The 14486-nt window shown below is 54.0% G+C and overlaps 1 protein-coding gene across 1 annotated transcript; it reads right to left on the reverse strand.

The window, feature by feature from the left end:
- Positions 1-9327: 9327 nt before the first annotated feature.
- On the reverse strand, positions 9328-13623 carry LOC104310183 (cytochrome P450 1A4-like). The gene is made up of 6 exons (XM_009911593.2): positions 12744-13623; positions 12382-12508; positions 12045-12134; positions 11833-11956; positions 10899-10985; positions 9328-9672 (listed from the first exon to the last, which is right to left on the reverse strand). Exons 1-6 carry the CDS (start codon positions 13587-13589, stop codon positions 9366-9368), a joined length of 1581 nt encoding a protein of 526 aa, XP_009909895.2. The 5' UTR covers positions 13590-13623; the 3' UTR covers positions 9328-9365.
- Between the last annotated feature and the right edge of the window lie 863 nt (positions 13624-14486).

The raw sequence follows: 14486 nt of genomic DNA on the forward strand, positions 1-14486 counted from the left end.
CCACCTCCCCAGGCAGCCCATTCCAATGTGCAATCACTCTTTCTGTATAGAACTTTTTTCTAACATCTAGCCTGTATCTCCCCTGGCGCAGGGAAGACACAGATCACAAAGAGAGGGGGCAAAAAACCAACTCAGGAGTCCAGACCAAAAGGCCTCATGCTCTCCAGAGCCAGAAGTGTTACTGCTACAATTAGATGACAAAAGAAAGTCACACTCCTGTCCAGCATCAAGTTCTACCAGAAGAGGAGGGGGAAAACCACACTTTGTTTAGTTTGGTGTTCAGTGCCACGTAATTCCCTTCATTTTGAAGCTGGACTGAACTTGTATCAAGCCACTTTGAAGCAGCTAAGCATGCCTTTTGATCTGGGATTTCTTCCTGCAGACAAAGAAGACAAGGAGATGACAGGCTGGCTGGCATCACAGCAGCACCAACAAGCTGACAAGCTCATAAATGAAGATCACTACCCTACAGATTTGCCTTTCCTGTTGTCATCAACAGCAAGAAGGGAAAGGCTTGATCTTTGCTGTCAGGAACACAAAGATGGAAAGCACAGGAGATAATCCAGGAAGATTAACACCACAACATAAACCACACTTCTGGGCTAGTCATTTTAATTCTCTTCAAGCCCTTCCTGTCCTGAGCTGCTTGGGAAAAGGCACAAAGAAATAGTAATCACAAAAAAAACATATGGATGTAACTAGGATGCTACCAGAGAAACCTCATTTCCCCCAGCTTGCAGGGGCTGAAAAGAGAGGGGTGCTTCAAAGGGAAGCAAATTGGTCACTGAGCTGTAAATTCATCAGGCCCAGCCTCCTCTCTTTCCTGTTTCTGTGTATTTACATTAGCCTATGATAACAATGTCTGGATTCCAAGATGAGGACGGATAAAGGGCACTACCAGAACACAGATAACACATCTCAAAGCATCTGCAGTAAAACTGAAATTCCCTTCTCCTTCCTGCCTTTTCTGTCCCCTCTCCCCACCCCCCATCTCCTCTTTAAAACAAGGGAAAACATTCAGCACACATCACCCGCCTGCAAGGACCCTCTTCAAAGAGAAGAGCCTCCTTTCACCACCAGAGAAAATAAATCAATGCTTATGAGCACACAAACTAAACCAAGGGAAACTTCTCCTGTCAGAGGATCTCATTCCACTGCTTTGTGTGCAAACCACCCAGAAGAGGGAATGAACTACACATGCAGTGACTGATTTACCTTATCACACGTGAGAAACACCCACCATAAACACGTTTGTTTGTTTATATACCCCCTGGAAAGCCAAACTTCCTCTAACACCCTGCCTTGGGTTTGTCTTACACCTATCCCCCCCAAATCTCCTGTTTGAAGTGTGTAGCACCGATATGCCTGACATTCTTGCAAGTTTTCAAAGGAAGTCGAGCCACGGAGCTTACTCAAAGATAAAAACAGCCTTTGTAACAGTAACTTGGCATGAGACGAGCAAGCTTGCCACAGCAGGCACTGCTGCTCGAGAAGAAAGATGCTGCTACACACATTCTTCCAAGCCAAAAGGTGGGGTATCACTCAAGGAAAGCAGCCACCAAGCCTGCACCTGAGCTGGGACGGGATATGTGCTCCGAGAAGAGCTTCGTTCCCCGGGCTGGATCAGGGTGGGCTGATCCCCAGGGTTAAACACAGCCCCCCTCGGGAAAACACAGCCATGCACCAGCGGGGACCCCAGGAAGAGGCGGCCTGCCCCAGCTTAGAGCCCCAGGAAGGGCAGGCGCTCAGCCCAGCCTCCGCAGCCCTCCCCCAGCCGCCCCCTCAGCCTCCCCACCACGGCCCAAAGCAGGGCCTAGCGCCACGGCCGCGCCTCACGGGGGGCCCAAACAAGGCCCATTCCGCTGAGGAGGCTCCCGGCTCTTCCCGGCCCGCTCCCGCCGAGCCCCTCGGCCGGAGGGGCCGGGGAAATGTTGGAGGAGGGCTCGCCCCCGCCTCACCTGCCCCCACCGCTCGCTGCCCGCCTCAGCCGCGGCCTCTCCGCCTTCAGCGACGCTCGGCGCTGCCGTCACTTCCGGCCCCGCCTGCGGGCGCCGCTCTGGCCGTCGCGGCGCCACCATAGAGACTGAGCGGCGGCTCCGCGCATGCGCCCTACCGAGCGGCGCCGCGGCCGGGCGGCTCCGTGCGCCGGGGAGGAGCGAGGTCGCCGTGGTGGAGCGGGGCCGCGATGTCGGAATGAGGCTTCACCGCAGCCAGCGTCACGGGGCCCTGCCTTGAGTGTTCCCCGGGGTCTGGCAGCTCTGCCAGCACCTCTGTGGCCTCTGCCACGCCCGTGTGACCGCCGTCGCTCCCGTACCAGCTCTTAGCGCTGTTACACGGCAGCCACAGCTGACTTCGCGGTTGCCATCCCGCAGGATCCCAGCATGGTGAGGGTTGGAAGGAACCTCTGGGGATCATCCAGTTCAACCGCCCTCCCCACAAAGCAGGTGCACCCACCGCAAGTTGCCCAGAATCACGATGTCCAGGTGGGGTTGGAAGCTCTCCACACAAGGAGTCTCCACAACCTCTCTGGGCAGCCTGTTCCAGGGCTCCAGCACCCTCACACCAAACAAGTTTCTCCTCCTGCTCAGATGGAACCTGCTGGGTTCCAATTTGTGCCAGTTGCCACTTGTCCTGTCACTAGGCACCACTGAGAAGCATCTAGCTGCATCCTCCTGATGCTTGCCCTTTAGATATTTACAAGCATTCATCTCCCCTCTGTCGTTGTCACACATTGTGACAGCTTTGTGGCCTCTGTCATGTTCACACCACCTTCAGCACGCCTCCACTGCCTCTTTGATCTCTGTCGCTCCTTCACCACCGTCGCACGTCCTCCATCCTTTGCCTCCACCCCACCCTCATCACCTCCATCACACCTGTTGCACACATCCTCCACTGCCACTGCCAAGCGTTCTCATCAACTTCTGTTATTCTTGCACCCCCTCCGTGACCTTCATCACACCTCCATCCCAGCTCGGTAGCTTTTGCTATACCTCCATGGCCTCCATCACCTCCATCATCATTCCATCACCTCCATCATCTTTCCATCACCTCCATCATCTTTCCATCACCTCCATCACTCCTCCCTCACCTCTCCATCATCTCCATCACTTCCATCCCCCTCCCATCAACCCTCTATCACTTCCATCATGCTTCCATTACCTCTATCCCCCTTCCATCACCTCCATCACCCTATCATCACCCTTCTATCACTTCCATCTCCCTTCCATCACCTCCATCTCCCTTCCATCACCTCCATCTCCCTTCCATCACCTTGATCTCCCTTATGTCACCTCCATCCCCCTTCCATCACCCCTCTATCACTTCCATCACTCTTCCATCACCTCCATCCCCCTCCCATCAATTGCATCACCCTTTCATCACCCTTCTATCACTTCCATCCTCCTTCCATCATCTCCATCCTCTCTTCCATCACCCCTCTATCACTTCCATCACCTCCATCTCCCTTCCATCATGTCTATCTCACTTATGTCACCTCCACCCTCTTTCCATCACCCCTCTATTACTTCCATCACTCTTCCATCACCTGCATCACTCTTCCATCATCTCCATCCCCCTTCCATCACCTCTCTATCACTTCCATCACTTCCATCTCCCTTCCATCACCTCTATCTCACTTATGTCACCTCCATCCCCCTTCCATCACCCCTCTATCACTTCCATCACTCTTCCATCACCTCCATCACCCTTTCATCACCTCCATCACCCTTTCATCACCTCCATCACCCTTCCATCACCCCTCTATTACTTCCATTACTCTTCCATCACTTCCATCACCCTTCCATTCCCCTGCACCCTCCTCTGACTCGCCAGCAGAGGCATGGCCACACTCCTCTCCTGCTTTCTCCTAGGCTCCATGGCACCCAGCTTTCCCCTCTCAGCAGCCAGAGGCTGTTTTGTTCATTGCTTGGAGGAAGGAGCTGGTGGGCTGCTGGCCTGACCTTCCCGAGCTGAGCCGCAGGCTGCGCCGGGGGGCACTGATTGAAAACAAGCTCAGTAGGAGAGCAGTTGGGAGCAATAACACAAAGGTGAGCAAGGTCCTGGTGGGAGGAAGGCTCCTCTTCCCCAGATGGGGACGGCCACAGATTAGAAATAACCCACATGGCACTGACAGAAAAGCCGCTGAGTTACTCAGCTTTGTGTGCAGGGGATGGATGGAGGCAAAGCACGGAACCACCACAGCCTTCAGGCTGGGACAGACCTCTAAGATCATTCATCCCAACCGTGAACCCAGCACTGCCCAGCTCACCACTAAACCTCAGCACCACATCTCATAGCATCATAGAATCAATAAGGTTGGAAGAGACCTCAAGGGTCATCGAGTCCAACCTGTCACCCAAGACCTCATGACTACTAAACCATGGCACCAAGTGCCACGTCCAATCCCCTCTTGAACACCTCCAGGGATGGGGACTCCACCACCTGCCTGGGCAGCACATTCCAACAGCTAACAACTCTCTCTGTGAAGAACTTTCTCCTCACCTCCATGGCTTTTAAATCACTCCAGGGGTGGTGTCTCCACCGCTGCCCTGGGCAGCCTGTTCCAGGCCTTGACAAACCTTTCAGGGAAGAAATTCTTCCACGTGTCCAATCTAAACCTGCCCTGGCGCAACTTGAAGACATTTTCCCTTGTCCTGATCCCTTGTTACTAGGGAGAAGAGACCAACCCCCCACCTGGCTCCAACCTCCTTGCAAGAAGGTCTCCCTGCAGCCTCCTGCTGTCCAGGCTGACCACTCCGAGTTCTCTCAGCTGCTCCTCCCCAGCCCTGTTCTCCAGACCCTTCCCCACCTTCCTTGCCCTTCTCTGGACATGCTTCAGCGCCTCAAAATCCTTCTTGGAGTGAGAGGCATGGAACTCAACTCAGTATTCAAGGTGTGGCCTCACCTGTGCAGAGTCCAGGAGAACAATCACTTCCCTGCTCCTGCTGGCCACAGTATTCCTGATCCAGGCCAGGATGCTGTTGGCCTTCTTGGCCACCTGGGCACACTGCTGGCTTATTTTCAGCTGGCTGTCAACCAGCACCCCCAGGTCCTTTTCTGCTGGGCAGCTCCCAGCCACTCTCCTCCAAGCCTGGAGTGTTAGCAGGGTTGTTACGATACAAGTGCAGGACCCAGCACTAGGCTTTATTGAACCTTGTCCCATTGGCCTTGGCCTCTCAACTCAGCCTATCCAGATCCCTCTGCAGAGCCTTTCTGTCCTCAAGCAGGTCAACACTTCCCCCTAACCTGGTCTCATCTGCAAACTCACTGAGGGTGCCTTGATCCCCTCATCCTTATCCTTGGTAAAGATAAAGACAACTGGGCCCAGCACCAAGCCCTGGGGGACACCACTTGTGACTGGCCACCAACTCAACCTTCCCTGTGTGGTGCAAGAGCATCTCCCTCCACGAAGCACCCCATGGCAGGCATGTGAGGGGAGCAGGCCTGTCAGCAGCAGAATGGATTTTGCCACCATTCCTGATATCACATCCCAGGTACCTGATCTAGTTAAAGATGTCCCTGCTGACTTGCAGGGGGTTGGACAAGATGACCTTCAAGAGTCCCTTCCAACATGATGCAGTCTGTGATTCTGTGGTTTGAGGACTCAGCATTTGTGCCTGTGGAAGCAGCAGCAATTTCTAGCCCCCTGAGCTGGAAGCCCTGGGGGGCTGCTCCCTGCAGGGATCATAGAAAGTCAGTTGTTTCAGTTGTAAAAAACCCTCTAAGATCATCAAGTCCAACTGCCAAGCCAGCGTCACCATGGCCGTTAAACCATGTCCCCAAGTGCCCTCTCCATAGGTTGCTTGAACAGCTCCAGGGAAGGTGACTCCAGCACCCCCCTGAGCAGCCTGTGCCAATCCCTGACCACTCTTGCAGCACAGAAATTTTTCCTAATCTCCTCCCCTGGTGCAACTTGAGGTCTTTTTCTCTTGTCCTTATCACCTGAGACTAGGGAGAAGAAACCAACCCCTCCCTCACTCCACCCTCCTTCCAGGGAGCAAGGAGGTCTCCCCTCAGCCTCCTTTGCTCCAGGCTGAACAACCACAATTTCCTCAGCTGCTCTTCACCAGCCCTGTTCTCCAGACCCTTCCCCAGCTTCCTCACCCTTCACAGATGCACAGAGCCCAATTTTCCTTACACTTTCTTATTACCAGCATGGCAATTTGATGTTTATTGGCCTTTGTTTGTTTGTTTGTTTAGTTTGGGGGGGGAAAGTTAAAGTTATGCAAATCTTCACAAACAATCATCCTCTGAGGTTGAGATGCATGGACCAGGTGATATCCCAAAACATCCCCCTGTAGATTTCCTCCCTGAGCATCTCCAAAGGATGTTTCCAAGCTGTGGATTCTTTGGTTGGTTGGTTTTTTTTTAGTTAGGGAGAGAAGGGCTAGTCCTGAGACTTGGGCAGGCTGAGAGCTGGGCAAAGAGGAACCTAATGAGGTTCAACAAGGAGAAGTGCAGAGTTCTGCATCTGGGAAGGAAGAATAAACTGCAGCAGCACAGGTTAGGAGGGGATCTGCTGGAGAGAAGCCCTGTGGAGAAGGACCTGGGAGTGCTGGTGGGCAACAAGTTCTGCATGGGACAGCAGTGTGCCCTGGGGGCCAGGAAGGCCAAGGGGATCCTGGGCTGCATTCAGAGGATCCAGGGAGGTTCTCCTCCCCCTCTACTCTGCCCTGGTGAGACCTCACCTGGAATATTGCATCCAGCTCTGGGCTCCCCAGTTCAAGAGGGACAGGGATCTGCTGGAGAGAGTCCAAGAGCGGGCTACAAGGATGATGAAGGGACTGCAGCACTGCTTGGTAAGGTGGAGGCTGAGAGCCCTGGGGGTGGTTAGTCTGGAGAAGAGAAGACTGAGAGGGGGTTTAATAAATGTTTATAAAAACCTGAGGCATCAAGAGGGAGGGCACAGCCTCTGCTCACTTGCACCCTGAGATAGGACAAGGGGCCATGGATAGAAACTCCAGCACAGGAGGTCCCATCTCACCATGAGGAGGAACTTCTTCACTGGGAGGTTCTCCGAGCCACTGGAGCAGGCTGCCCAGAGAGGTTGTGGAGTCTCCTTCTCTGGAGACTTTCCAGAGCCATCTGGAGGTGTTCCTGTGTGCCCTGTGCTGGATTCTCTGCTCCTGCTCTGACTCAGGGATTGGACTCCATCTCCAGCCCCTAACATCCTGTGGTTTTCAGGGACACCCTGAGCTGAGCTGCGGATTGGCATCACCCCTCCACAAATCCCAGCTCGGTGGGAGCACACCACAGCCAACCTCCAGGAGGACTAAATGCCACTGGTGACACAGCCTTGCCAGTAAAGGAACAGGCAGCACCTGTTCCTTTGGGAAAAAACCAAACACAATCATCCTGATGCATCATACCCAAACCAGATTTCTAAGGATGATGGAGAGCTGTGAGGCTCCCCCCCAAAAAAAAAACCCAACAACCCCACACCTTTTCCCAGGGGAATAAGACCAGCAGGAAACCTCAAGAAACATTCAGAGAAGCCTTTATTGGGTTAGAAACACTGTGCAGTTTGTGTCCCAGCTTACAGAAACGTTCCAACTGGCTACCAAGGAGCTTGCTTTGATTCCCACAAGGATTCACCTCCAGGCTGGCTCAAGCAGCCCATGTGTCATCTGCAGCCCTCAAACCCTTGCTCCTCTTACCAGGCTGAATATAGAAACATATTTCTAGCTTTAAAAACAAGACCAAGGGCAGGGTCCTGCAGCTGGGTCGAGGCAATCCCAGGCACAAATCCAGGTTGGGCAGTGACTGGCTGGAAAGCAGCCCTGAGGAGAGAGACTTGGGGGTGCTGGGGGAGGAGAAGCTCAGCAGGAGCTCTCAGTGTGCTCTTGCAGCCCAGAGAGCCAAGCAGAGCCTGGGCTGCAGCAAGAGAAGTGTGGCCAGCAGGGCAAGGGAGGGGATTCTCCCCCTCTGCTCAGCTCTGGGGAGACCCCACCTGGAGTACTGCCTCCAGGTCTGGAGCCCCTATGACAAGAGGGATCTGGAGGTGCTGGAAGGTGTCCAGAGAAGGGCCAGGAGGATGAGCAGAGGGCTGGAGCACCTCTCCTATGAGGACAGGCTGAAGGAGTTGGGGCTGTTCAGTCTGGAGAAGAGAAGGCTGTGAGGTGACCTCATTGTGGCCTTCCAGGATCTGAAGGGGGCTACAAGAAGGCTGGGGAGGGACTGCTCAGGATCTCAGGCAGTGATAGGACTAGGGGGAATGGAATGAAGCTGAAGGTGGGGAGATTCAGGCTGGAGGTGAGGAGGAAGTTCTTCCCCATGAGAGTGGTGAAGCCCTGCAATGGGTTGTCCAGGGAGGTGGTTGAGGCTCTGTCCCTGGAGGTGTTTAAGCCCAGGCTGGCTGAGGCTCTGGCCAGGCTGATCTAGTGTGGGGTGTCCCTGCCCATGGCAGGGGGGTTGGAACTGGATGATCCTTGTGGTCCCTTCCAACCCTGACTGATTCTATGATTAAAAAAAAAACAAGAAGGAAAAAAAATATAGTTTAAAAAAGAAGGCAGCAAATACAAAGTCTGAAAGCCAGAAATGATTCTACTCTTGGTACCTCTTAGTGCTGCTCCTTGAGCCTTCTTCTCAGCCCTTTGGTGTTTTTTTCAGGAGGTTTCTGGGAGGGTGCTGAACCAACTCAGCTCATCCCAGCACTGCTTATGGATATAGACACATTTGATTTCTTTTCCCCAGGAGGATCTCACCAAGGTTGGTGGAAAACACGCAGGGAATCATTTCCAGGGTTTACATTCAGAGAATCTCACTGTGCAAAGGTGCACCCAGAGTGGGTCCACTCAAGACAGGTGGTGAGACAAGGGTGGGTTTGGCCCCTGTATCACCTCAAGAGCCCTTTAGGAGGCAGCTGGGGCAACAGAAAGAGCCTGCTCCCAGCAGCATGAGGAGCTGAAGGATTTACCAACAGCTGCACCAAACGAGGCAGGAAGACTTTCATCCCATGGGAAAAGGCTGGCCAGGTTTCTCAGGAAGGAACCTGCAGGTTTGCTCCTATTTGGTGGCTGAAGGGAGTTGAGAACACTCCTCTAGATATCCCACAATGCTTCTGCCAGCCCAAAGAGTCTTTTCCCATCCCCCCTCCCAACAACAGGGCTGGACCTCCCCCAGAGGGATGAGCAGGCTGGACTTCTCCTGGGCTTTTTTGTGGGCAAGGGCAGTGGAACTGGCCAGGGAGGCTACGAGGAGCCCAACAAAGCCAGCTTTATCCCTCCCCCCCCTTTGCATTTCCATGAGATGAACAAGCCTCCAGTGAAGCAACACAACGAGGGGGCTGTGCTAGCTTCTAGAGAGTGTTGGTGAGAGCAGGCTGAGTGTCCAACTTCCCTCCGCAAAGCGATGCTTCCTCCAGCCCCTTATGCAGAGCCCTTCGTGGGGGAGCGCTTCTTGACCTGGAAGAGCTCACATTTCTTGTACTTCATGGTCAGCCCATAATGGGGGGTGATGTCCACCTTCTCCCCTGGCACCAGGCTGAACTCCAGCTGCTGCAGCATGATGGCCAGGAAGAGGAAGACTTCCCAGCGGCCGATGGTCTCCCCGATGCAGCGCCTCTTCCCCAAGCCGAAGGCCAGCACTTTGTCGCTCTCCATCCTGTTTATTTCGGTCCCTGCAGCATTGAGGAACCGCTGGGGGTTGAAGGCTGAAGGCTCCTTCCAAAGCTTCCTGCAGCAGAGTGTAGGAGAAGGGCTGACACACCTGAGGAAGACTATTGGCACCCATTTGTGGTGGGGACAGCAGTCAAAACTCCTCCTCGCAGGGGGAGAAGCATCACAATCATTTCTCATTTCACCATCCAAAACCAGCTTTGGCAACCTCTTCCCCCGATCTAAAATGCCAACTATCTGTCAGGCCCCCATCAGCTCAGCCTCTTGAAACCTCCTTTCCAAACCCAGAGCTTGTTTGCCTGGGCAGGCACTGGAGATGGATTTAATTCAGCGTGCAGTAGCGAAGAGCTCCTGCAGCTCCAGCCAAATCGGAGGGCAGAGAGCAGCCAGCAGCTCTTACAAAAGGAAAGATGGGCACCTGAGGGTTTTCCCACCTTGAATCCTCCCAGCAAAAACTTCCCAGCCTGGCCCAGCTCAGCTGCTGGGAGGTTCCAGGTGGGGTTTTCCATTGTCTCAGCTGAGAACTTCTGCTTAGGTATGGGGAATCCTTTCCAGCCCTGAAGACAGTGTTCCTGCTGCAACGCTCGACAGCATATGCAGGAGCAGAAGGGATATTCCAATGGTTCTGTGCTACTTGGATACAAGCATCTTGGCCTTCTGATCCAAAAGCTCTGATCTGGAAACCACCTTCCCTATCAAGTCTAAGTCAACACACTTCCCCCCACTGGAAAGTCTCTACTGGAAAGCAGTGGAGGGATAAGGTGGGGCTTTGGTTTTTTCCTGTCAGCAGTTACAACATGAGCCTGTTGAATTTAACAAGAGTCAAGTCAGGACATTTTTCTCCCTGAAAGAGGGAACTAGGCACTTCCATTGAGCACATCCAGAGCCATCAAGCCAGATCACAAGGGCTGCTTGGCAGGAGGATCAGTCAGTTCCTGGTTATTCAACAGCCCAAGCTGCCAGCCCTCACACGTAGGCAGAAAGTCCAGTGCAGGGAGGACATCCCCACGTTGCTGCACAGGAACACATTTGGGTGCTCAAAACCAGACCTGCCACTTCAGGACATGGTTTAGTGAGCATTAATGGTGGTGGCTTGATGGTTGGACTTGATGGCTTTAGAGAGCAATTCCAGCCTTAATGGTTCTATAGGTTGGAGAAGCGCTGGAGCTGGGGAGCTGCTGAAGCAGTGACCTCCATGCCCAAGAGAGATAAGGCTGGGCTCACTATCCCAAACACACCATTTTTGGTCCAAACTGCCTTTTCCTGGGTATTTGGTGTACTCACTCATCATGATTGACTTGCCACTGGTTGACAAACACACAGGTGTCCTTGGGGATGTAGTAGCCATTGAGCACTGTCGCTTTCGTCGTGCTGAAAGGCACATGGGCAGAGAGAGGAAGTCAGTAAGGCCAACAGCATCCTGGCCTGGAGCAGCAAGAGTGTGGCCAGCAGGACCAGGGAAGTTATTGTCCCCCTGTATGCAGCACTCCTGAGGCCACACCTGGAGTACTGGGTCCAGTTTTGGGGCCCTCACTCCAAGAGGAGCATTGAGAGGCTGGAGAAGGTCCAGAGAAGGGCAACAAAGCTGGGGAAGGGTCTGAAGAACAGGGCTGGTGAGGAGCAGCTGAAGGAACTGGGGTTGGTTAGTTTGAGAAGAGAAAACTGAGAGGAAGCCTCATTTCTCTCTACAGCTCCCTGGAAGGAGGCTGGAGCCAGGTGAGGGTTGGTCTCTTCTCCCAAAGAAGAAGTTACAGGAGAAGAGGAGATGGCTTCAAGTTATACCAGGAGAGATTTAGGTTGAATGTTAGAAGAAAGTTCTTCATAGAAAGGTTTGTCAAGCCCTGGAAATGGCTTCCCAGGGAGGTAGTTAAATCCCCATCCCTGGAGGTGTTTTAAAATGAGGAGATGCGGTGCGGTGCTGAGGGCCATGATTTAGCACCAGCCTTGAAAGAGGCAGGGAATGGTTGGACTTGATGATCCTACAGTGTTTTTCCAACCAAAACCATTTGGTGGCTTTATGATGCAGCCACAGGCACCAGAGCAAGGTGGCAGATGCACCATCAGTGAGTGTAAAAGCCATGGAGAGCTTTCCAGGCTGTGCCTTTGAATGTTTCCCCCCAGCAGGGATCAGTTTCCAAGCACCTCCTAGAAAACCCCTCCAAAAGAACCACCCCACCCCCCCACCCCCAAACACTGTGGCAGCTGCTCCAGCCCATACCAGTGTGGGATGGTGAAGGGCAGGAAGGAGGAGTGCCTGAACATCTCCAGGATGAAGGCCTCTGTGTAGGGCAGCCTGCTCCGGTCTGACAGCCTCGGTCTCCTCTCCTGGCCAATGGTCTGGTCTGTAGGGGGTCAAGAAGAGGGAGCTGGTTGGGGTCAGCCCTGGCCAGAGGGGTTTTTGGCTCTGGGGAAGGAGGTTTGTGGACTCACCTAGTTCTTCCTGGATCTTCTTCTGGATGTCAGGGTACAAGGCAACATACATGAGGCTCCAGGACAGGGCAGTTGCTACAGTGTCAAAGCCTGGAGATGAAAAAGGCACTTTTTCAGAAGAGGAGAGGTGAGAGGGGATTTATAGACCCTACCACCCTAGGTGTTTGCCTTGGACCTCTTCCCTCATCTGCTCTGGTCACTGCTCAGGAGGCCACCCAAGAGCCCAGCAGCAGCAGCAGCTCCAAAGGACCAAGGAGGACAGGATGTCAGGCCAACAGCTCCAGCTCCCCCATCCAGCCTCCCGGCAGCAAGGCTTTACCCTCAGGAACCTTCTCACCTGCCCCAAAGAGGTCATAGACAAGGCCAATGATCTTCTCATTGGAGATGGGGACGTGGGTGTCCTCCCCAACACTCTTCTCTTGGCAGTGCCCAATCAGTGAGTCTGTGATGTCCCTGATGTGCTCCTGGGGAAGAGGACATGTCCTGGTCAGGGACATCATGGGCACCCAGAGCTGGGGAAAATTCCCCCCTAGCCATTCCCAGCTTCTGTGGGGATTAACTATGGATTTGAGAGCTCCAAGGACCTCTCCTGGACAGGGGTGGGGGGACAAGGGGCTACCCTTCCCCCCCATTGTCAGGTAAGCAGCATCTGACAGCTGTAGGCATCTCAACCCACATCCAAAGCATCCAAGCTCTTACCTTATCAAAGGTAGCATAATGCTCCTGGACAATTTTTTGCACAAAGAGGCTGAAGCGCCTGTTGACGTCCTTAAAGATCTGCATGGTGCGGCTGGGAAGGTACTGGAGGAGGGGGATGAAGTCAGCAGGATGGCCAGAGCCAGCCACATCCCCAAAATCGTTGTTGAGGTTCACCACATGGAGCAGCTCTTGGTCGTTGTGGTCGTAGCGCTTGCCGAAGCACATGGCGCAGATGACGTTGGCCACAGACACCACCAGGTACTGGGTGAGGTCAAAGCTCCTCTTCTCATCCATCACCTGGAGAAACTTGGTGACCAGGTACTCAGCCTCCTTGGAGGTGTGCTCCTCCAAGAGGCAGATGGAAGAGGAGGTGGGGCTGGAAGTGATGGAGAAGGTCTTGAGGGCGTTCCGGGCCAGCTTCCTGCGGGCTCTCCACACCTCCCCTGAGTCGGGGCTGAAGGCCAGGCTGTGCCCATTTGAAATGTACTTGAAGCTGTGGAGGTCAGGACGCCCCATAAATTCTTCTCCTTGCTTCACCAGAGCTTGCTTGATGGTGTCCAACCCACTCAGCACCACCACAGGCCGGCTGCCAATCCTGATCCCCATCACGTCCCCATACTTCTGGCTCAGCTTGGTCAGGACCAGGTGTGTGTCCTTCCTCAGCTCCAGCACGTTGCCCAGGATGGGGTAGCCTCTGGGGCCTGGGGGGCTCTTCAGACCCTTGGGCACATGCTGCTGAAGGGACTGGATCAGCAGGAAGAGCAAGCAGAAGACAGCAGCCACGAGGAGGACCTCAGTGGCCGAGACAACTCCTTGGCTTCCCAGCAGTGACATCCCAGCCTTCATCGCTGTCAGCACGCTGAAACCTTGGCAATAAAGCAAAGAGACATTATGGAGGTGGGGGGGGGGGGGGGGAGAAGGAGGGGAAGGTCCATGGAGCACCTCTATTTTGAGATGGTCTTGAGATGGACTGCAGGAGCTGGGCTCCACTTCTGCTGCATAGCTGCCTCAGTTTTCACGGTATCACAGAATCACCAAGGTTGGAAGAGACCTCAAAGATCATCAAGTCCAACCTGTCACCACAGACTTCATGACTAGACCATGGCACCAAGGGCCACATCCAATCCCCTCTTGAACACCTCCAGGGATGGGGACTCCACCACCTCCCTGGGCAGCACATTCCAATGGTGAACGACTCTCTCAGTGAAGAACTTTCTCCTCACTTCCAGCCTAAACCTCCCCTGGCACAGCTTGAGACTTGTGCAGCTTGAGCTCCACACTTCAGGAAACTGCTCACACTTCAAAGCAGGTTTTTTGGTTCTGTTCTGTGGGGTTTTTTTCTAGCCAGGAGTGACAGGAATAGGTCCTGCATCTTCTTTTCTGTGAGCCAGGGTAGGGGATGTGCTCTCCCAAGAACAGGACCTCTTTTCAGCTGCAAAGTCTTCCAGAGCTCTCAGCTCCTGGAGAGCTGAGTCCTTCCAATTGGAGTCATCTGGTTGCTCACCCCAACCCTCTGCTCACCACCAAACTCTGCCCAGCATTGCCACCGACCTTCCAAAAGAGGCTGGCCACAAAAGCTGGCCATGGCTGCAGCTATGTGGGGCCAGCAGGCTGTGGGAGTTGGGGGACCAGAAGTCCCACAGAACCTCCCAAGCCAGGAGCACGGAAAGGCAGGCTCTGACATGCCACCTCCCCTCAGGTTTGGCAGCCCCCCACAAGACCCCAACCTCCCACAGGACAAGG

The sequence above is a fragment of the Dryobates pubescens genome, chromosome 17 (genome assembly GCF_014839835.1).
Source record: "Dryobates pubescens isolate bDryPub1 chromosome 17, bDryPub1.pri, whole genome shotgun sequence".
Lineage (NCBI taxonomy): Eukaryota > Metazoa > Chordata > Aves > Piciformes > Picidae > Dryobates > Dryobates pubescens.

Excerpts from the sequence above, each read along its gene's own strand:
- LOC104310183 (XM_009911593.2), bottom strand. The coding sequence starts at position 13,589 with ATGAAGGCTGGGATGTCACTGCTGGGAAGCCAAGGAGTTGTCTCGGCC. Across the intron at positions 12,135-12,381 it reads CTATGACCTCTTTGGGGCAG|GCTTTGACACTGTAGCAACT; the intron begins GTGAGAAGGTTC and ends TTTCATCTCCAG. Across the intron at positions 9,673-10,898 it reads TGGCAAGTCAATCATGATGA|GAAGCTTTGGAAGGAGCCTT; the intron begins GTGAGTACACCA and ends ACTCTGCTGCAG.